This window comes from Engraulis encrasicolus, chromosome 3 (assembly GCF_034702125.1).
Source record: "Engraulis encrasicolus isolate BLACKSEA-1 chromosome 3, IST_EnEncr_1.0, whole genome shotgun sequence".
In the NCBI taxonomy this organism is placed as follows: Eukaryota; Metazoa; Chordata; class Actinopteri; order Clupeiformes; family Engraulidae; genus Engraulis; species Engraulis encrasicolus.
Window position 1 is genome coordinate 48,811,821 of NC_085859.1, and position 23,342 is coordinate 48,835,162.

Below are 23,342 nucleotides of genomic sequence, written 5' to 3' on the forward strand. Positions count from 1 at the left end.
CTCTATAGAGTTAGGTGCCATGCACAAGGGCATCTTCAGCCATGGATGGAGTTGTAGGTAAGGATTGGTTTCGAACCTGCCACCCTCTGATTTTAAGACCACCTCACATCATCACCACCACTTTACCAGTTAAGACACTGCGTTATAAATTTGCTGTTACCAGAATGGCAATGACCATTTGTGCATTACTAAAGGCCCTGTGTTATGTCATAGCATAGCACTATGGTACTTTTGAATGACTATTACAGCGTGCCACTGAAGGTCCAGCGTGCATTAAGGGGCTACATGTCCTATTTCAGTCTCTTTCTGGAAATGTGTGCATGTGTAAAGAGCACAGAACAGTACCCCAAGCAGCATCATGTGTCCATACTGAACCTTTACTGAGTGTCCCTGTGTGTATTATGATGTGACACAACAGCTGCTCTGCTCCGCTCTGGTCAACTCAGCCCTCCTGTGGCTTGTTAAGAGTCCTGTCCTTATCTGAGGGAACACGTGATGCTCAACATCCACATCTCCTCTCTAATTCACTTGTGTGTTCTGTGCTAGTTCTGTACTGTACTGTACTGTACGGTACTGTGCCCAGTATTTCAAAACACGCAATAAACACAGCATTAATTCAACACTTAAGAGATGACTTCAACACTATAGAAATGGATGTTGGTTATACTCTCTAAATAATGCACCGCAACATCCTACTGTCTAGTTTCTTTTGGTTACGTTTAGTTTTAACAGTATTGAAAGTGTTTGTGTTCTGTGCTTGGAATCTGTGAATTGACAACAGTAACTGTTTTGTTTTTTTAGTTTTAAATAAATAGTCCATGGTGATTATTAGCCACCTGACACCAGTGACAAGTATATGCAAAGTAACAACAGGTTTACAAAATAAAACAGCCAAGCAGTGATATAAGGTCACAACACGGCTACATAAAAAGCAACCTAACTCTTTGATTTTGTGTCACCTGTGCACATTAAGGATTTTCGGAGTTCATAACACCTGCTGTGTCAGAAGACAACAAACCTCAAATGCAAATTGTAACGTTGTTTTCTCTTTCATGTAATCATGTATTCATGTGAGAGTTTAGGTGCAGTACATGACTGCGGTTGGGAAACTGGGAACAGCGCCACAGGATGCTATCTATAGCAGCCGTTGCTATCAGCCATTTCCTGAGGGAACATCACCACAAACAATGCATCATCACCAGCATTCCCAAGCCCCCTTTTCAGCCGTTTCTTTGATAACGTATTGTGGCTGAAGCATTAATTAGTGTGATAAATGATTATAGTCCAACTAGGTATTAGTTACATTGATGTCAGAAGTGAGTAGGCTAATCTAGGCTACTCACATTTCTGCAGATGTTTAGGTATAGGCCCTATCGGACAACATAAGGAAATTAAACTTTGGCACAACGAAAAGTAGTTGGTGCACACCTTATAAACAGAGTAAATTTATTTAAAGATGAAAGTTCAGAGAACACTGCACACTATTGTTCTTTTTACTTATTGTATTTCCTGCAGCGAACCAACTTTCACCGCCTCACACCTGCACCTGAGTTGCTGAGGGCTTGAGCATAAGGACTCTCTTGAACTCTGTGTGTAGGCCTAAATGTATTGTTCATTCAAACTAACTCAATATTCATCCTTTAATGCCTGAACCATTAGTGCTTGAAGTGGGGGGAACTCAGGGTGACTCAGTTTCCCCACCTCTTAATTACTGTCAACAAGTGTGAGTTCACCCCAAAGTGAAAATGTCCAAAATGAGCAGTCATTTTCCCTCCCAAGTATCATGTGACTTGTTAGCATTCAAGGTCCTGGATTTCAATAGGTAGGTGTGTCAAAAGTGATATTAAATCTTTCACACTCCCAACTGGTCACTGAAAGATCAACATGGCACCTCATTGCAAAGCACCCTGTAAAGATCTGACAAAATTCCTCTGCATAAAGATGGCCAAGGGCAAGGCCGAGGTACACCTTCAAACTTGGCTGCAGTTTAGCAGGACATGTTTCACTCAGAGCAGTTGGTACACAAGCTCACGGTCACTTTGAAAGGTTGTCTGGAAAACAGGCAAATGGCTGCTTCCAGTGGCCCATTGATGCAGAGGCGAGCCTGTCAGCGTTCAGACCAAGAGTGGCATATTGCATCAAATTGGTCTGCATTGCTGTAGAGCTAGTCCAGAAGCAAGACTCTGGATATGGACTTGGATTGCTGGAACCATGGTTTGATGAGACCAAGACAACCAAATTTGTTTTAGATTGTGTCTAGCATGCGTGGCCGTAACCAAGTAGGATAAGTAAAGTAGTGCAAAGACAAGTGTGTCTTGCATACAGTCGAGCACGGAAGTGACTGGAATGGTTTGGTGCTGCATGAATGATACCGACATAGGGAAACTAAAGTTTACCAAAAGAAACATGCATGTAAAAATGTACTGACATGCTGAAGCAGACCATGACCATCTCCATATTTCATATAGGGGTGTACTCACTTTTGTTGCCAGAAGTTGAGACATTAAGTATTTTGAATTATTTCAAGTGAAGAGCTATACGCTGGCAACTGCTCATGTTGTCAAATTTTAATTTATTTACTGTAGTCCTACTTTACTGTTGTCCCAGGAAGATATGCTTCACAATCTGCAGAAATGTTGTACTCACTTTTGCAATACACTGTAGGTTACGTGTATGTCCTTTTTGATATACAGAGCACATGAGGCAGCTCTGCAGAGGAGATTATTACTACCTGTACTAACTTGGTTATTTCCAGGAAATCCTGATTAAAGCACGTCTTCACAGGACCTTTGTAAGTTTTTACACACACACACACACACACACACACACACACACACACACACACACACACACACACACACACACACACACACACACACACACACACACACACACACACACACAATTCGCCCAGACTTTTGTTTATTTACATCAACCCAACTCAATATGCCCAACATCATATTGATGTGACAGTTGTTAGGCATCGAAATATCCCTCTTAGCATCTCAGTAGTAACTACAAGAATTTACCCAATAACCTAAATGTTCTGCTTAGTACATCTGTTTTTACGATATAACCCAGTGCCGATGTGAGGTCATGAGTTTGAGCCTGAGCCGAGCAGTTTGCACTGCTCTTACCCAACACTGGCGGTGCTAGTTCTACTGAAAGCAGAGGACCATATGACACGTTGTTGTCATTCTTCTCGTGTCCCCACCACAGGTGGTTTCTAGTGAGCTGGGGTTGGCAGTAACTGTAGGCTATATGATAGCCTACACAGTTAGTGCTGCCAGACATCAGCTTGTAATTCACGTAAATTATCAGAGGACACCCGCTGGAGTGGCCTGAATTAGCCTGAAATACCCTTGTCAATGGAGCGAAGGGGGCCTCAACAAGGGGAGGCAAAAGGTTCGAGGCCCTAGAAGTTCAACCAGCTTACAGGTGATTGTGTCAGTGGATGAAATCCCATGAGCATAATAAAGAAAGAAAGAAAGAAAGAAAGAAAGAAAGAAAGAAAGAAACAAACAAACAAACTGCAAGTAGGCCTATCCAATTCCACTTTTGCAACCATTCAACTTAGTCCACGGGCCAGGTGAGATGTCGGTACCACTCAGAGGGGCAAAGGTTGCTTATATTTTTTGAAAAGATACATGTCTGAAGTTAACATTTTTGTATGATAACCCTTCTGGAAGTACAGCCAAGTTAGGGTTATCAGCCGCTAAAGTAACACCCCCCCATCAAAAATAAAGGTTTTTAAGATGGGTGCCTGTCTTTCTACTGGCCCTTGTTTAAGACATATAGGGATGGTTAATTTTGTTATGTGTGGTATCGTTGCGAAGGGGAGACTCTGAGCTTTCATCCGACACCTTTCGAGAACATTTTGGTTAAGTATAGCCCTCCCTGCAGCGTTTCAAACATTTACTCAGACACATTTTTTTAAATTTTCGCCGATATCATCTCTTGTCTTTTCATACTGTGGCATCAGGGAGCATCAGAGAAACCTATTTAAAACTCTAAAATATTGTCTTGAGTATCAGGAATCTGAAAATATATCCTTTCACTATGTTATCCCATTTTTAGGGGGTGATTTTCAGTCTTGTATCAGGCATGCCACTTTTTTGTTGCTGTTTTTTTTGTGTGCTAATGTCTCGTATAGTCAGGCCTTTTTGAGACATTCTGCAGTTGGTTATCATAGCTTGTTATATATCATCAAGGAAGCCGACAGGGGGGGACAAAGGGATGTCTTGTCCCGGGCCCAGGGACAGAGGGGGCCCAGAATTTGATCCTTATTACATTGTATGTATTGAATTTGGGGCCCTTTCCGATGTCTTTGTCCCAGGCCCAGCCAAGGCTGTCAGCGACCCTGTATATCATATGAAAGCTTGGATTGTATAGTATACAGATATGACCATGTATTTGGTGTACCTATTAGCATAGTAACCTATTTGCATAGCAACGGTTGCCAATTTGTTGTTATGACTGAAACTTCATTATCATTATATGTCCAAAATACCTCAAGACGTTTCAACCTTGAAGATGAATTTGAGTGGTAACCGTAATATATCTGACTCCCACTCCACTTTTCTTTTTTACACTGCATTGTACATGACCCCACACTACTCTATCAGTTCCATGTAGTGGTAAACTGGCAACGCTTCTAGGGCCATTCTGCAATTGGTTATCATAGCTCATTATACACCATATAAAAGCTTGGAGTTTGCAGTGTATGGGATATTATGATATATTTTGCTGTACCTATTTGCTTGGCAACGCAGGTAAAGCATTTTCCTTACCAACCAGCATCAATGATACAGTTTCTCAGCGATTCCATTGTGTAATGATACGTGAATCCTGACTACTTGTCCTAATATCAGTGTTGTGATGCAATACATCAAGAGGTTATATACAACATCTGCAACATATGTGATAATGGCCCATTTGATGTTAGTCTACCAACCGAAATCATAGCAAATGTGTGAGAAATACAATAGGCCTTTAAACATATCGTGTCAACTTTTGTAGACATATTGTGTCATGTTAAATATGACTTAAAAATGTTTGGTTACTACATGTCAGACATACATGTATCTTAATTTTACATGTGCTTAGCAGAAGAGATGGGAAAAGAGTTGAAGTTGTACTCAAGTGAGCGTAGGCCTATCTTTCTTAAATCTTACTCGAGGGGTAAGTAAAAGTCATGTACTCATCCAAAATCTGCTCAAGTACAGGTAAAGTAGTTCAAAAAAAGTACTGAACTTAAAATGTAATTTGATGAAAAACAGTTCTTTGTTACTTTCAATTAGATGTCCTCTAGTGGCCTAGGCCTCTTTTTTTGGTCTTTTATGGCTCATTTTGTGACAGGAAAGGATTGGCGAGAGAGAGAGGCGGCAGTCTGGTGCCCTATCTAGCGGTCCATGCCCTTTTGAGATGCTCTTCATTTAGTGGTTTTGTTTAGTCAATAATGACACATCTGGTGTTCCCAGACAGGCCCTCTTGCAGGAAATCCAGCAGGTCTATCATCTACAAACCTAAAGGCCAACTTCAGTCTTGGGTAGTGATTTGAACAGGCAGCAGGGCTTTGTTGCATCTGGTATTGGAGACCTAGACTGTATCAGAGGTGTCATGATTTATAGCAAAATGTAAAAACTGTCTGTGATATAACAGTTGAAGATCATGAAGAAGTTGAACATATTGCAAAGGAAGAGTGAGGGACAATACCATCAGAAAAGTACAAAAAGCTCATTGATGAATGAAAAACATGTTTGGAAGCTGTCATTGTAATTGTGCACCCAAATACTACTGGTGAGGACTGTATACTGACCATTCAGAAGACAAAAATATAATTTCAGCAGGGGATGTTTTCTTGGCACACGTTGGGCCCCTTTGTACCAATCAAGCATCATTACAATGCCCCAGTCTACTTGAACGTTGTTGCAGGCAGTTAAATGGCTTCTTATTGAAAAAGGGGTAGGCTACAGCCCAGTACCCAGCCCAGTACCAGCCCAGCAAGGTGTACCTAAGTAGCAGGTAAGTGCACATCTTCTTTGTGTATGCATTTTTTCTTTCTAAAGTGGTATGTAGTATACAGTATACAGTTTTATGCATGAGTCAGTATACAGGTGGGATTTCAACCTGCAACCCTCTGATCTGATGTCCATCTCCTGAACCACTACGCCACAACTGCCCCATGTGCTGTTATAGTATGTGTAACATGGCTCTTATGTAACTGTATGAATGCCACAGTTGGTCCTACTCTCTACATTTACAGTGCATGTGCAGGGAGTACTATTCAGTGTGATATGAGGTTCTGTGCTATTGTGACATTAGCACATGTAGAGTAGCAGGGTAATAACAAACCCATTACATCTACTGTGACTACCAGGTTCATAGAGGTCAATGCTCAGCATGGTCTCCTATTGTAATGCACTGTACTCTACTGAACTATACTCTACTGTACCATACAGTTCTCTACTCTACTTCACTCCACTCCATTGTTCATTACTGCTGCTTGGGTCTAGGGATGGGTATCAGTGTATGCCTGGAAAGTGAGCTGCAGTTGCTCAGTTGGTACACCAACACATGTGAATACAGTACATGTATGCATGTTGCTTCATCGGTGGCATGGTGTAGTAGTTGTTGCAGCAGTATGAAGTTCAGAACTTGTGCTGTCTTTGCAAAGCTCTGATGACATTGTACCCCACTCTTCCTTTGCAAACCTCTTCATGATCTTCACCTCAAATCAAATGTTCTTGCAGAGGGTTTTTAAATGTTGCTGTAAATCATGATACATGTGGTACGACCAAGGCCTCCAGGAGGAGAGAAGTGCCGCAAATTCTCCAATTAAATAAACAAGTTTTTAATGTGACAACTCGAGAGTGTGCAGCACTTATCTCCTCCTGCAAGTGTGCAACTGCACTCAGGACCCGCCAGGTTAGTGGGGGGATTAATTAACCAGTGCTCTCCACCATCCTCTTCCATGACTGAGGCACCCCAATTATGGTACCGTCCCGCTGCACTGCTGCCTTTCGGATGCCCTTTGGGGGCTGCCCCCTTGCACGGGTGAGGCATAAATGCAATTTTGGTGTGTGTCATGTGCACAGTGTGTAGTGTGTTGTGGCGGGCTGTGTCACAATGTGAATAGATGTAGGAGTTAACTAGTTGAACTTTCACTTCACTTTCTACTACTAAAGACTACTAAAAAGGGACAAGTTAAGGAATGAGTTTATGTTGTGTTTATATACAATTGCTATGATTTCAGTTGCAAGACTAATATCATAGGGGACATTATCACATATATTTCTGGTATACAACCTCTGGGCGCATAACAACATTGATTTTAGGACAAGTAGTCAGGATTCAGACACCATATGACACAATGGAATCACTGAGAAACTATATCATTGATACTGGTTATGGAAAATGATTTGCCTAGTTAACATTGCTCTGCAAACAGGTACACCAAATATATGATAATATATGAATATGCGACCCACTCCAAGCTTTCATATGGTATATAACAAGCTATGACAACCAACTGCAAAATGCACCTAGAGGTATTGCTTCCTGAACTTTATGAGAAAATGGTAAAACTGTGTTTTGAAAAAAATAACATGCCTCATACAAGACTGAAAATCACCCCCTAAACATGGGATAACATAGTGAAAGGATACATTTTCAGATTCCTGATACTCAAGACAATATTTTAGAGTTTAAAATAGGTCTTTCTGATGCTCCCTGATGCCACAGTATGAAAAGACAAGAGATGGTATCGGCGAAAATGGAAAAAAAATGTGTCTGAGTAAATGTTTGAAGAGCTGCAGGGAGGGCTATACTTAACCAAAATGTTCTCAAGAGGTGTCGGATGAAAGCTCAGAGTCTCCCCTTCGCAACGATACCACACATAACAAAATTAACCATCCCTATATGTCTTAAACAAGGGCCAGTAGAAAGACAGGCACCCATCTTAAAAACCTTTATTTTTGATGGGGGGGTGTTACTTTAACGGCTGATAACCCTAACTTGGCTGTACTTCCAGAAGGGTTATCATACAAAAATGTTAACTTCAGACATGTATCTTTTCAAAAAATATAAGCAACCTTTGCCCCTCTGAGTGGTACCGACATCTCACCTGGCCCGTGGACTAACTGTTGATGATGTGTCAGATGTGTCAGTTACCTTGACATAAGCTAACTGAGGGCAGCCAGGGAAGCCGATGGGGGGGGGGGGGGGGGGACACAAAGGGGTCAGTTGTCCCGGGCCCCAGGGAGAAATTGGGCCCAGAATTGGGTTCTCATAGCATGTAATGGGTAGGGGGCAATTTCAGATGATTTTGTCCTGGGCCTGCACCAAAAGCAGTCAGTGGCCCTGTGCTGGCAACTATCATTTTCACAGCTGTCCCTTGTTTACCCATGACCCGGTGTGCTCCACAGAACTTGCCCCGGTAGTCTGAGACCACCATGCTCACAGACTAGCGTGAGGTTTGGAGAACGTGATGAACAGCTCAAGTTTCGTCTGTGTAGGCTAGTCACTGAGATTAGTGAGTGAGACGTCTGAGTTCGAAACAGAACCATGTATTGGGAACTACATAAACGTATAAGTTCCCCCTCCGTCATGCCTTTAATATGGATGTTACATTAGTTTGATTAATTTGTTCTGTTTCAATGAAACATTTTGATACGTTGTAGCAACCTGTGTCTGCACCCGCCCAAAGAGCGTACTTCATGACCCGCCCCCGCAACGCACCCTCCTCCATCCGCCCCGCCCCGCCCCCTGCCTGAATCTACTCCGGACTCATCAAGAGGTAAACATGGCTGCCTTAACAACTGCCCGTTTCTAACAAACATAGACAGGTAGGCTATATTGTTAGTGTAGGCTATAGTTCCCAGTTTCTTCATTCATTCAACAGATTATCTAGCTAGTTCATACAAAGAGTATGGGCAAGGTTGTTTCGATATTCTGATAAAATTTGGAAAACGTAGCAGTGTTGGCTTGAGACGGAGAGGAACTTTTTAAACATGCTCATCATCCCACTAGCCTAAAATTTCATAACCTATCGATAGCCAAATTAATAGGAGAATCCGAATATATGACCTCTACAAATGATTAAATATGACAGTACACCTCGACGCGAACCTGTAGGCTTAATTTATCCGAAGAACTATGATGACTTCTGGTGGAGATTGTGTGAAGACGTTGGATGATGGTACATCGAAGATATTTATCCAAGAAGTCGAGCGTTTAAAAAAGCTGTAAGTATATCATTTCTACAATTCATTGCACATGATCAACATCGCACCACTTAATTAAATATCAAGGGTAAAGTTAGTCATTTGTCAGTGACAGAATTGGCACTCTCTGTTTGCATGATTGTTGATGCAGTCGAATGAGATTTTTAAATCAAGGCCTACTTAAAACATGTTCCAAATCTTAGGCCTACACCAGTGTTTCTCAAACTTTTTCAGACTGAGGACCACTCTGTCTCCCAAAAAAATGTCCAGGGACCACCTGACAACTGAATTGACAGTTGGCGGTGCTATTTCAGCACTAATGTTGATGCATATCACTTACTTTTCATTCACATTTACAAGCCTGTCTTATTGTGGTGAAAATATGACTTCAGACATGTTTGGCTTTGTAATAATGTGTTACATATATAGTCTTCTGCTAGCTTGTATCGGAAGAGTAGAAATCCCTTTGCGGACCACTTGAGCTCTGTCGTGGACCACCAGTGGTCCCCGGACCACACTTTGAGAACCACTGGCCTACACCAACAGTTGTGCAACACCAACAGACTAGGGCATAATAAGCACACAGGACACTGTGTGCATGGCTCACCTCAGGACATGATCTATTTGCATTCAAGTCAAGTCAGCTTTATTGTCTTTATTGTCAAAATGCACTGGTCATACAAAGATTACTTTTTCCCATGCAGACATAGGCATACTTTAGGTAACTTATAGACACAGGCAGTACACTTAGCCTACAGTACCCATACAATACATAGACTAGTAAGACTAGGCTACTGGACAACAAGAGACATAGAGAACATAAAAGAGGTATTGTTGTGCATTTTCAGTAGTGTCCTATGTGACAAATCTGACATAGTCACTTAATAGCAGCTTTGTGAGAATTAATAAATAATAATTTATATTATTAGGCAAGGCAAGGCAAGTTTATTTGTATAGCGCATTTCATACACAGGTGCAACTCAATGACAGGCATGATAAACAGCAACGTGTGTGTGTGTGTCTGTGTGTGTCTGTGTGTGTCTGTGTGTGTGTGTGTGTGTGTGTGTGTGTGTGTGTGTGTGTGTGGAAAATTATAGAACTTGCCCTTTTTATGTATTGTCTCATTATTTTTAATTCCAGGGTGGAGAAACATGAGAGAGATGGGTGGCTTAAAATCCACTGGAAGAATGGACAGGGTGATTATTTTTCAGCTGTGAAGGATTTGGATGAAAAATTGAAACACAACCTGAACAATGATCGTAAGTTTGTCATTCATAAACATTTGCTGTACTGATGTGACAGTGTTACCCCTTCCATGTCCAACTCTGCACAACTAATAATTACATGGGTAAGTGGTGAGGCGCCATACTTGTAACTTAAGCTTGAGGTTTGCTGATGTGGCATGCTATCTGGATCTGTAACAACTGGTGATCCACATCATGTTAGAAGCAATGGTGATTGGTCTAAGTAAATGTCATTGAGATTAAGAATTGAAAATTCAGCACCCTTATTTTTCTCCATGACTGAGGTACCTTGAGCATGGTACTACTCCCACACTCCCATGCGTTGCCAGTTTTGCTGCCCCCTTACATGGATGAGCAGAGGCGATTCTAGGTTCAGCTGGGGCCCCAAGCGAAATGTGCCACTTCTTTAGCAAAGTGTGAGCTGTGTTTCACCATCCAGGGGCTTGGGGGCCCCAAGCGGCTGCCTGCCTAGCCTGGTGGCAAGATGCGCCTCTGTGGATGAGGCATAAAAGCAATGTCTTTGTGTGCAGTCTCACAATCACGATGGGTCTTTTACTTTCTTTCCGTGCTGCAGAGCACCAAAAAGTTAACCAAAACAAAACAAAAAAACACAGTGAATACCATCATGCATAATCCTATCAAAACCTGTTTTCTCACTCGCACCCACCACCTCCCCGCTCGCCTCCCTTTCAGCAATGTTCCATCAATGCGTCATCGCGTTCTGCCCTCGCGTCCTCTCCGGTTCACCTTGCTCCATTGCTCTCTCACCATCACTGGCCAAGGTTTTCCGCTCGGACCTTGCAGATAGTGCCTGAGCTCTCAGACGCGCTACTGTACCCAGACCTCCAGAATGTTTACCGCATAGGTATTTCTCAGGCTTACTTCAGCACCATGGCCAGCAATCTTGCCCAACACACTGCTTTAACCATAATCTCCGTGCACCACTAATCGCAAGCTTCTCGAGTGCAGCGGTCCCTGCGGACCCTGTGAAGCACTTTGATGATTGGTCCATCTGCATGGACAGTTGCTCTCCAGTGAGAGCCGACCGATCACAAGAAGCCAGTTATGCTTAACATTTGCATTCAGAGTGACTACAGATTTCATGCTGCCCATTTACAAATGTTACCTTTTTCATGAACACTTACCACCATCAAATTCAAAATATTCATTATGACAGCCGAAAATTTGACTTTTCGTACATGAAAAGGTGGATCTTCACCTTGTCCGCCATTTCGAATTTACAGAAATATACATTTTTAGCTGCAAAACGTACTGTACTTTGGTCATACTAGTAAATATTAGTTTATTATCAGTAAATATACATGAAAAGATCATTTTTTGCAATAGGAAGCAGTTTCAAAGAGCAGCATAGATGCAATGCCTACTCTGCCACACATTGCACCTTTAACCAGAGACAGGCACCCTGGGCTGAAGGTGAGGTGTGGATTACTTACTCTGCCATAGAGGTAGCTGGTTATAAACAATAGCAAATGTGTCTTTTGGTTTCAGGTCACCCATCAGTGTGTTCTATCAGCAAGATCTAACTGTTTTATACATTCAGGGATCAAAGTGGAGCAACAGCTGGTGAAACTCAGACATGGAGTCAGAGGATTTCAGGAGCAACTAACTGATGTAAAACCCTCCAGTGAACGTAAGTTGACACATTTTAACCCATTGTGTCCTGGAAACACACATACACTGCATTCAGGTTCTTGAGATTGGAGCTGTTTGATTAAAAAGGTGGGTAAGTTAGAGCTGAATGAACACATTCTAAGGCTAAACGAGGGTCCTAGCTTTTAAATGCAACTCATTTCATATTTGTATGTGCTTCGGAGGCCGAGATATTTAGGATTTAATAGGCAGAGGGTACCCTTTCCCAAAAAGGGCTTAGGACAAAATGGGTTAAATGATCAATCAGAAGTAGTCAAGTAAAATCAAGTGTACTTTATTGTCTTCTATATAGCCTAGTGTACAATGACATTACACATAGGATTTAAAATTGAATACACCAGACATCATATGCAATATCAAGGAATGCTTATAGTCAGATTCCTCCTGCTCACTGACCTGTGTTTTTTGTTTTTGTTTTCAGTGGTTGAGAAATTACAAGCAATTATGACCGAAGTTGAGACTGCCATGAACTCCTTTAAACTAGATCAGCATCAAAGGTTTGTAACAGTGTGTAGATGTCACATGTGAAACTATTGTGCAGTCTTCTCTCCTTAGCTGATCTCTGTCTAATGATTCTTGTGCTACATTGGATACACAGTTTCAGAAAATCTCCTATGTTCAAGTCCTGAAGTACTAAGCTTAACTCTGCTTCGTGATGTTCCATCACCAATCAAAGCCAATTAATTATGTGTTTGTCATAGCCAAAGTTTGTTTTTAAAATTGTTATTATTCAATTATAATTTATAAGTATTAATGGGCATAGATGTCGGCCTTCTATGGTTGTTGACCTGTAGCTTCGAGGAGCTTCTGAAGGAGGAGAGGGTCTGCTGCCAAGAGATTGCTGCTTTTGAAAAGAAGATGGAACTGTGGTCTCACACCGACAAGCCAGAGCCTGTGCCACACACTGCTCCATCAGGAAAAGTGCATGTCACCCCTTCCATTCAGAGTGACGCCGTTCCCCCAGAGGTGAAGGCCCTCGATGCATTTCTCCAGCAGACAGGGGGTTAGTATACGTTTTCCCCCAATTGTATTGAGCATTGCATTACATTTAGGACTCTAAATTCACTTTTTTCGTCACTAGCCGAAATGCCTGGTAAATGTCACTAATGGGTCTAAGATACATTACACGTATCTGACACTTTCATCCGAAGCGACTTACAGTTGAGGAGTTAATACTTAGTAACTTACAGCTGGATACAGTCCCTGGAGCAATGTGGGGCAAGCCTTAAGGGCCATGCCATGGATGCAGGTGTACGGATACACCCTCTTCCTATTGGTCAACTCTCTGCTCCAAAGACCAACGCCCCACCTAGTAGGCCACAGATGTCTCTCTTGCTCTTCTCTTATCTGATCGTATCTATGTCACATCTCTCCATATCTATCTGTTCATACACTTATCTATAACAACCTCTACTTGCACTAACTGTAAACATGGTGTTATTCTGTACTGCACGTATCTGTTAACACTGCACATTCTGTGTGTATGCACGTCTGCTTTTTGCATTTTCTTACTCAATGCTGAGCTGCTTTTTGTTACTCTGTATCGTTACATGTGTAATGGCAAAGTTGAATCTAAGTTCAACAGGTCCTTGTGCACTAGCCCTCAGCAACACAGGTGTAGGTGTGAGGTTTGATCAAAGATGAAAGTTCAGAAAGTTATTTTTTGTCTTGTTTGCTCCAAGAAATAAAATAAAAAAGAACACTAAGCAGTGTGCAGTGTTTTCTGAACTTTCATCTTTGAATCAAATCTAATTTAATGCAATCTCCGTACCAACTTGTTCAAGAACATTAGGGTCATTTCACGTGAAATCAGAAAACCAGAAATCAGAAAACCTTTGCTATGTTTCTCCCTCAATATTGGTGTCAGATTCACACGAATGCAGTTCTGGGGTGCTACCTTGCTACTAAACAGGCACAGCAAGTATGATTGAAATCTGTGTTGGTCGGGTCCCAAAGTGTCTGATTTCACATGAAATGACCCATTAGCAAGTGGCATGGATCTTTTGATTTATTTTTTAAAATGTGCTTAGCATTTACTACAGTATTGGATGTTTAACATTAAACCAGTAGTGGATAAGTTTGAAAATGTAGCACTGGTGACATTTTGTATGCTTTTATACCAATATTGTAAAGTTGGTGGAAAATGTTTTGACGGCTTTGTAAAAATCTGAATGCTTTTACAGTGTATGGCCGCTGGGACCAGTACGACCACCAGAGTTTCCTCCAGATTTGGACAAAGCATGGCGGCAGGCCATCCTACCTGAGAGAGGCCATGGCCTACCTCCCAGCCCGAAGCCAACAGGAGGTCCTGCAGCACGAGGAGTGGTACTTGAAGCTCCAGGATCTGCAAGAAAAGAAAAAACTGGTGATTTTTTTTTTTTTACTTCAACTGAAAGCAAATTACATTAAAGAATTGTGTTCATTTGAAGGTATAGGTAGATTTATAGGAATAATACAAATTGAATGAAGTTGCAGATCAAATGCAAATCAAATGTGGTGACACATGATTAAACTAGAATGGGCACTCGGTAGAGCGCAAACCTTCGCCTACGCCACTTATTTTTTTCTGGCCATCTTCAAAGTGTGGGGCATAACATTCTCCAAATTTTGGTGTTAGTTTCATTTAAATCGGACCGGAATATTGTAATATTACATTTTTGGCCCAGTCTTGACCTCTTATTCAATTCAGCATGCACACGTTCTTCTGGCATATAGTGCTTGGCAAAGAAAAACATTTTTGACCTTTTCGTGACCTTGACCTTGACCTTTGACCCAATCACTCCCAAAAAGTAGTCGGTTGTTCCTTGGGTCATGACCAATCATCTCACTAAATGTCATAAAAATCGGCTCAATTTACGTTTTGACCTTTTCGTGACCTTGACCTTGACCTTTGACCCAATCACTCCCAAAAAGTAATTGATTGTTCCTTGGGTCATGACCAATCATCCCACTAAAATTCATAAAAATCGGCTCAATTTACGTTTTTGACCTTTTCGTGACCTTGACCTGGACCTTTGACCTTTGACCCAATCACTCCCAAAAAGTAATCGATTGTTCCTTGGGTCATGACCAATCATCCCACTAAATTTCATAAAAATCGGCTCAATGTACGTTTTTGACCTTTTCGTGACCTTGACCTTGACCTTTGACCTTTGACCCAATCACTCCCAAAAACTAATCAATTGTTCCTTGGGTCATGACCAGGGGTGTCAAACATACGGCCTGCGGGCCGCATCCGGCCCGCCAGAGGGTTCCATCCAGCCCGGATGTAAAAAAAAAATATATATATATTTTTTTTTTACTTTTTTTTTTTTTTAATGAAATAACCGAAATGCGCAATTACGGCCCTCGGGGCAAAATCGAGACATGCATGACATTAACCCAATGGTCCCTCTGTTACACTGAATATATGTAGTAAAGTGCACATCACACTTCTATTATAAATAGTGAATTTGTACTGTAACAGGCATTTGATAAAGCTCATATATTATAGACCTCATATATAGAGATAAAATGTTAATACTTCTTATTCGTATTGTATTGGTATTGGTTGTAATTAAATAATAAATATAATTCGATTTGTATTGGTTCCTATTAAGCTCAAACTGGAAACGGGATGTTAGAATGCGTGAAAATGCAGGAAATTACATATAAGAAATACAAATTTTTATGGGGGAAAACCCCCAGACCCCCTGCCAAAATGAACTGTCCCATATTTAATTAATTGACGGTTGGCAATGAATGAATGAAGTCAAGGAATTTTTGCATAGGATTATCAGTATTGCATTGCTTTCTACATATTCAACACACTTAAACGTGATAGTACTGAACACTAATCCTCTGCTTTACGTTTTTTTTTTTTTTTTTTGCGATTATGTTACTAATGCGGCCCGCTTGAGGTCCACATGGGTTGTATGCGGCCCCCTGACCAAAATGAGTTTGACACCCCTGGTCATGACCAATCATCCCACTAAATTTCATAAAAATCGGCTCAGTTCTGTCTGAGTTATAGGAAGTACAAACAAACATTTTGACCTTGACCTTTGACCTTTGACCCAATCACTCCCAAAAACTAATCGATTCTTCCTTGGGTCATGACCAATCATCCCACAAAATTTCATAAAAATCGGCTCAGTTTTGTTGACGTTTGAGTTAGACGAAGTACAAACAAACAGACATATTGACAGATAAATACACGGCGGGCAAAACATAACCTTCTGGCGAAGGTAAAAAAGAGATTGCAATGGATTTTTGTGTTCCGAGATTCCAGAATTTCTCATCAGAGGGAAGATTATGTGTGGCTGCATCTCAAGATCAGCTGGTCTGGTTTACGTTATAAAATATGATTATGAGATGATTGACCCAGTGGTTCTTAACCTTTTTTTCTTAAAGCATCCCCTTACGCGTGCCCCAGATAAGCCCCCCCCAACCCAAACGTCTACACATGTATGCCCTAAGGTGATAAATTACCATGATTCTTGCTCGAGACATTAATCAATACCTGAATGACTTAACATGGAGATAAAAACATAATTTGTTTTTCATTTGGTCTAAAAATAATGCTTGCAAGCAGAATTTTGTTCAATTCCGTGCACCCCCTGCAATCTCTGGCGCGCCACCAGGGGGTGTCCGCACCCCCAGGTTAAGAACCACTGGACTAACCCAACTATGTATGATGAATGAGGAATAATCCCATTAAAATCCTTGAATCCTTGGCTCAGACCATTCGGAAGGACAGAGACCGTGGTTGAATAACTTTTGGACACAACATTATCTATAACCCGACTAATTCTTTACTGTCTCTTATCCCTCAGGCCATCCTCAAATGGAGGACGGAGAAGGAGCGCGAGAAGGAGGAGCGTCTGCAGCAGAGGGAGGAGGTGCTGGACAGCGAGCGGTGGCAGCGCGAGGAGGAGGCGCAGAGACGGCGCCAGCGGAGTGAGGAGGAGAAGAAGAAGGAGGCGGCCGCCAGACTGGTTAGTCCATTCCTGATATCCAAAATATAATATGCCCTACTGCCAGGACTGCACAAGCCATAATCGCTATTTTTAATCATGTGTGAGAGAGAGAGAGAGAGAGCGAGAGAGAGAGAGAGAGAGAGAGAGAGAGAGAGACGTGTGTGTGTGTGTGTTTGTGCGTGCGTACCACAGCCATGGATGAGTAGGGAGAGGTAAGGGTAGGATTAGAACTTGCAACCCTCTGACAGACCAACACCCTACCCATTCGCCTTATTCACCCGGAATGTTCTGAAGACGCTGAGGTCCCTTTTCTAGGCCAAATGGGCAAAATTGAGATGGAATATGACACTGGATTATATCATAACAAATTAATGTAGGTTGCCCAGCACTGATGGTCTGGCCCATTACCACTAGGTGGAGTGGAGGAGCCAGCGGCAGCTCCGTGAGGAGCAGGAGGAGGACCGGCGCGTAAAGGAGGAGGCGCAGCTGAAGAGGAGGCAGCAGGAGGAGCGCAGGAGGCAGCAGGAGGCGCGGCTGGCAGTACAGGTAAAGAGGGAAGTAATACCCTTTAAAGCACCGTGCACTGGGTAATATTTTTAGTAGTTCATTTCCAGAACCCACGATGCCCAGTCACAAATGTTACCTTTTTAACAAATACTTTATTACTTCACCACCATCAAATTCTAAGTATTCAATTTGACTGGGAAAATTGCACTTTTCATACATGAAAAGTGGGATCTTCTCCAAGGTCCGCCATTTTGAATTTCCAGAAATAGACATTTTTAGCTGCAAAACTTACTGTACTTTGGTCATACTAGTAAATACTAGTTTATTACTTTGTAAATGTTCATGTAAAGATCAAATTTGGCAGTAGGCAGCACAATTTCAATGATAAGCATAGTTTCAATACCTATTCTGGCCACAATCTTACACAGTGCACCTTTAAAATCAAGACAGACCAACCTGGTACACCTACGCTTCTTAGAAGGTGCTGATTAGTGGATGCTTACTCGTTCAATAAGGAAAAGAAACACACACACACTTCTTTCTGTTTTTGCAGTGAATTAATGAATGTTCAACTTTTTTCCAAAAAAGGTTTCCTTTGTCATGTGCAATGCTCTAATTAAGGTTGCAAAATTCTGGGAATTTTCGAGGTTGGAAATTTTCCATTGGAATGTTGGGGAATTAATAGGAATAAACTGGCTGTTGAAGGTTGAAGTTGAATGTTAAAGACATCTATAGACCCCTGTTTTGTACACAGATATAACATAATTTGGCAGCACGCGCATCGTTGGAGCAGAATCGACCATGCACCGCACATTTGTAAAAAAAAAAAACTAGCCAAGTGGCAAAGCGATGTTCTCCAGATATGATGTAGGTGTCACAGACATGGGCATTCACGATGGTGTCCTCACTCCAGTCGGTACGTTTGATTTCTTGTAACCACAAACATATCAGAGAGAGTAGAGAGAGAGAGGTTCCATTGGCCCATTGTTTCCGGGTTCTATTATTGCAAGGGGGGGGGTGGAATCCCCCATTAGTCAGACCTAGGCAGACCTAAGGACTGATCTATTCAATGCTAGGAGCATAGACATCATATAGAACAGTATTCTATATGATGTCTATGGCTAGGAGTATTATGACACGCCCCTTTAGGCAGACCGGAACCTGGTCATGTTTGGTGCCCATAGCAACCTATTACAGTGGCATATCTCTATATATTTAAAGAATCTCTGATCATATCCTATGCTTCTGGAACAGCCTCTTCCCTCTCAGCTTAACAAGTATACTTTTCAGGATCTCTATTTTCTCAAACGTACACACTTCAGGACGGCAGGTCTTCTCTCTTTAAGGCCTGCACTGTCTGCTTGTGTTTGTGTGTATTTGAGTCAACAATGCGTGCACAGCCAGTGATGATGTGGATTCTAAACTGGTCAATATAGCGGGTAGAAAAACACATTGTAGCATAATCTTAAATCTAAAGTAATAAAATACATGTGAACTAGAAATGCACTCGGAGTGCAGACCTCCGCCAAGGAAGCTGTTTGATAGAACATTTGACTATGTTACACCCTATTTTTAGTTTTCTAAGTCTGCCTTCTTTTTGTGGAGTTAGAAATTGTAATATCAAAATGTATCAATTCATCAAAAAATATCAATATTTGCCCTGTCCCGCGATTCAATTTGCGGTCACTAGGGCCGTCTAGATTTCTAGGCTAGCAATGCAGAAGAATCTTCTTTAAAATCCTGGTTCTGGATCGCCACCAAAATGTAATCACTTGTTCCTTTTGTCATTTCCAACAAGTCCATAAAGTTTCATCCAAATCAGTGCTTTGTTGAGTTGTCCTGCTGACAAACAGACAGACAGACAAACCAACGCCACCGAAAACATAACCTCCTTGGCGGAAGTAATAAAGTTACGTGTAATATGCTGCTCCTTACTCATCAGGATCATACACTTTTTAGCAGAGCCGTTGAGGCCACGCACCCTACATGCATTTTGCATCATGTAAAGCAGTGGCTCCCAAACTGGGGGTCGCGGAGGTACTAAAGGGGGGGTCGCGGACAAATCCCCAGGTTAACAGCTAACATAAAAGTATCTAGTGTACTGTAATATTGCAACTGACAAATGTATGCTGGTTTCCTTGCTGCTCCAAAATTGTGTAACAATAATGAACGCAGAAAATATTCAAGGGAGGCGGCTGCTGAAAATGGCAATTTCAAAGACTGGCAATCACAAATTGACCCCTTTAAAAAACATCTGATCATGATGTTGGCTATTTCCCTGTTATGAGAGGGCATGGAAATTCTACATTATGGTCAGGGAAAGTCATGGAAAAGTCCTGGAATTTTAAATCTGACTTGGAGTGCGTACCCGCAGTGTCAAGTACAAATTAAACTTTCCTTCTACACAGGCCTGTGTCCGACAGAAGAAGCAACAGGCGGAGCAGCGGCTAGCAGAGGCTGCGGCTCGGGAACGGGCAGAAGTTGAGGAGAGAAGGAAGGCTGGGGCCCAGCTCATTCAGCAGTTTCAGGAAAGGGTGAGTTAATAGCACATGCTATTGCTGCACTTCAAAGGCAGTCATGGGTAAGCGGTTAGGGCGTCAGACTTGTAGCCCAAAGGTTGCCGGTTGGATTTCGTTGTGTGCAGTGTGCAGTGTTCACTTGTGTGCTGTGTCACAATGACAATGGGAGTTGGAGTAAAAAAAAAGAAAAAAAGAAAAAGAAAAGAAAAATGAACATCACCTGGACTATTGTGTCCATTTGAAGTACACGTATGTTGCACAGCGGTTGATTTTGCTCCATGTACTGTAACACTGTCTGAAAATGTAAATGCTAAGGGAGAGATGAGTGATACATTACAGTAAATGTGAGACAATATGCTTATGAATGAATGACAATATGCTCACTGGTGTGGGTGCTACTTCTGCCTCGTTATTACTGACTAATATTACAGGCTAGATAACACATAGTGTTGCCTGGCTCTTGCCCGACTTGTAGTTGCGTGCAGCTTCATGAGCTCAACTACTAGGTCTGGGAGCATGTAGCAGGATTCCATTTCTCCAGTCAAAAAAATAATATGAACATTATTATTGCTTCAATATCAACAAATTCCTTCAAAAATGTTGATTTCTAAAGCATCAATAAAGTCTACTGTATATGTGTCCTGTGACTCCTCAATGCAAGCTGCCATTGATATTGAAGCAATAAATGCTCTGATTATTTTTTGACGGGAGAAATGGAATCTTGCTACATGCTCCCAGACCTTCGTGTGTGTTGAACGCCACCAGGGAGCGGCAGACACACACACACACACACACACACACACACACACACACACACACACACACACACACACACACACACACACACACAGAGGTCTGGTAAGAACCAGGCTACACATAGGGTACTTACAACAACACAAAACAGTACTTACAGATAATATGGCATGGTAGGGTCAATCAATTTGCAATTTGGCTTACACCCATTTTGTCCTTCTTAAGGATCTACACAGGCTGGAAACAAAGCTATCACAGAAACAGCAGAAAGAGGAACAGGATTTGGAGAGGAAGAAGCAGCTGGAGAAACTTAAAGAAAAGGTAACACACAGAAGAGTTTAGTTGAAGGCAACTGGGGCCTATACTACAAAGCTAGTTCAGGATAAGTTCATCTTAAATTAAGAGGTAAATCATCTAATGCGAGAGCTATTCTTAAGACAGGGTGGCCGCGGGTCCTTAAAAAGTGTTAAAAACGCCAAATAAGGCCTTGAAAAGTCTTATTTTGTCTTAAATTTTCAACCCAAATGTCTTAAATTTGTGGAGCTTAATTTAGGGAGGAATAATTATGTCAGCCATTTGATGAACTTTGCGACGGAAAATAATTATGTCAGCCATGTGATGAACTTTGCGACGGAAATCGGGAGTTGTAGCCATGTAGTGTAATTTAGAACTCATTATTGAATTTTATTTAGTGTAAAGTTTCATTGTGTATAGTTTTGTGTTTTCAAACGGCTACATTAATGTAAATAACCAATTGGTTTTTGTGCTTCATTTGAACCTGTGTATGATCTTGCGAGTGGTCCTAATTTCATTTGGAAAATGGTATTGAAAAGTCTTAAAATGTCTTAATTTTGACTTGCTAAAACCTGTAAACGCTGCGAGTTGGTCTTAATTTTATTTGGAAAATGGTATTGAAAAGTCTTAAAATGTCTTAATTTTGACTTGGTCAAACCTGTAGACACCCTGTAAGAAAATGAGGACTCCAGGCTCTTTTATTAGACGATTTACCTCTTAACTAAACCTTAACTTATCCTGAACCAGCTTTGTAGTATAGGCCCCTGGACTTGGACTGGATGTTTAATTTGCTATACGTTTCAGTTGGAACATGCCTAAATTAAATATGCTTGTATAAGATATCTGAATATAAAATGAACTAGTGCAGTGTTGCAAAAGGATAATGTAGTACTAATGTTCTGCAGCCCTATACTTTGCCTACAGCATCATAAGGGTTCGAACAGTAGGAATTTATTGTTATTTGTTAGTAACATTGATAATACCAGTCATCTCATCTGAATATAAGGTTGGATGAATTTGGTTATGCCAACACTTTTGTTGTACCAGTAGACAAAATATATTCTTTTTTTTATCTAAGAATTAAGTACAGTTCTCTATAATGAGGGACCATTTAAGATTTAATGTTTGGTCAACTTGTTATACAGGTTGAAGCTCACATTACCAGAGACCAAAGTCGGCTTCTGAGACCAACCAAAGGGTGGGAGGAGCATATGAAGAACATTGGACCAACTGGAGGAGGGCCTGTATATCAGCCATTCCACAGGTATCATTACACACTCAATATTCAAGACTGTAACTGATTTAGTCTAATGTACTTATTTCACTACCGAAGAAAATTTGTCCGGAACATGCATGTGCTCATGCACACAGCTCCCACAACTCATAACAGAATTCACAGTACTGAGTTCTGACAATACAGTCAGTAATGTTTGCGATCATAAAGAGCAAAAATACTGTGAAAGACATCTCTTTTAGAATGAAGAACAATAAATGAGCCACACCTTTCAAGGTCCAATGTGGCTGCAACAATAGAGGACAATTACGTTCAAAGAGCAATTCAGTGCTGACTTTTATTGCTGGGCCTGGCTAGGATTATCAAGCTCCACTCAAATACCCAGTCTATAAATCATATATTATACTATATACAACATAAAAAGCAGTGGATTAAAACTGATCAACCTGTGCTTGTGCAATGAAGAGAGAAATATGAGTGTACAGGAAAATGTATTCATTTATGGTGGAGGAAATGTGTGTGTGTGTGTGTACACTGAAGAAGACTAGGTTGATCATTCATCATCATTGTTAATACTCTAATAGTTAATTGTGTGATAGAATGATGCTTCATTACACAGGTTGATAATGTGTCTTGTTTCTGTCTCCGATTATCCTTTTAGGGCAGTTCCAAGCTGGCGACAAGATGTTTAAACCGATGGAGTAGGAGACAAAGATAGACATTGCTGACTAGATGTTATTTTATTTCATGCATTCATTATTTTTTTATTAAAAAGAGAGAATCGTTCGATGTGTTTGTGAATTCCTTTGTTTAAAAGGAAACCTTGGAATCTGATACAAACATTTCCTAGTAGTACTGAACCCCTGGATGTAGCTGGATCAATTGTAAAGATTATGCAAAATAAATAAGTGCATGGATTCTGTCTCTGACACTTGAAC

General features: G+C 41.3%; 1 protein-coding gene across 3 annotated transcripts; it reads left to right on the forward strand.

The window, feature by feature from the left end:
* The first annotated feature begins 8,764 nt into the window (after positions 1–8,764).
* LOC134446249 (coiled-coil domain-containing protein 112) lies at positions 8,765–23,190 on the forward strand. Of its 3 annotated transcripts, none has more exons than XM_063195584.1 (13): positions 8,765–8,846; positions 9,113–9,245; positions 10,365–10,483; positions 12,030–12,119; positions 12,561–12,636; positions 12,934–13,142; positions 14,323–14,504; positions 16,954–17,115; positions 17,512–17,643; positions 20,013–20,138; positions 21,102–21,197; positions 22,316–22,434; positions 23,066–23,190. In XM_063195584.1, exons 2-13 carry the CDS (start codon positions 9,157–9,159, stop codon positions 23,094–23,096), a joined length of 1,431 nt encoding a protein of 476 aa, XP_063051654.1. In that variant the 5' UTR covers positions 8,765–8,846; positions 9,113–9,156; the 3' UTR covers positions 23,097–23,190. The 3 variants fall into 3 exon arrangements, with proteins under 3 accessions (XP_063051654.1, XP_063051655.1, XP_063051656.1); XM_063195585.1 differs by having other exon boundaries at positions 8,811–8,846; positions 9,136–9,245; XM_063195586.1 differs by lacking the exons at positions 8,765–8,846; positions 9,113–9,245 and having other exon boundaries at positions 10,433–10,483; positions 11,978–12,119.
* Positions 23,191–23,342: the final 152 nt, after the last annotated feature.

What these genes read in the sequence shown, in the direction of transcription:
- LOC134446249 (XM_063195584.1), top strand. Translation starts at nt 9,157, where the DNA reads ATGATGACTTCTGGTGGAGATTGTGTGAAGACGTTGGATGATGGTACA. An exon ending in TTCAGCAGTTTCAGGAAAGG is followed by an intron (nt 20,139 to 21,101) that starts GTGAGTTAATAG and finishes GTCCTTCTTAAG; the next exon opens with GATCTACACAGGCTGGAAAC. An exon ending in GTATATCAGCCATTCCACAG is followed by an intron (nt 22,435 to 23,065) that starts GTATCATTACAC and finishes TTATCCTTTTAG; the next exon opens with GGCAGTTCCAAGCTGGCGAC.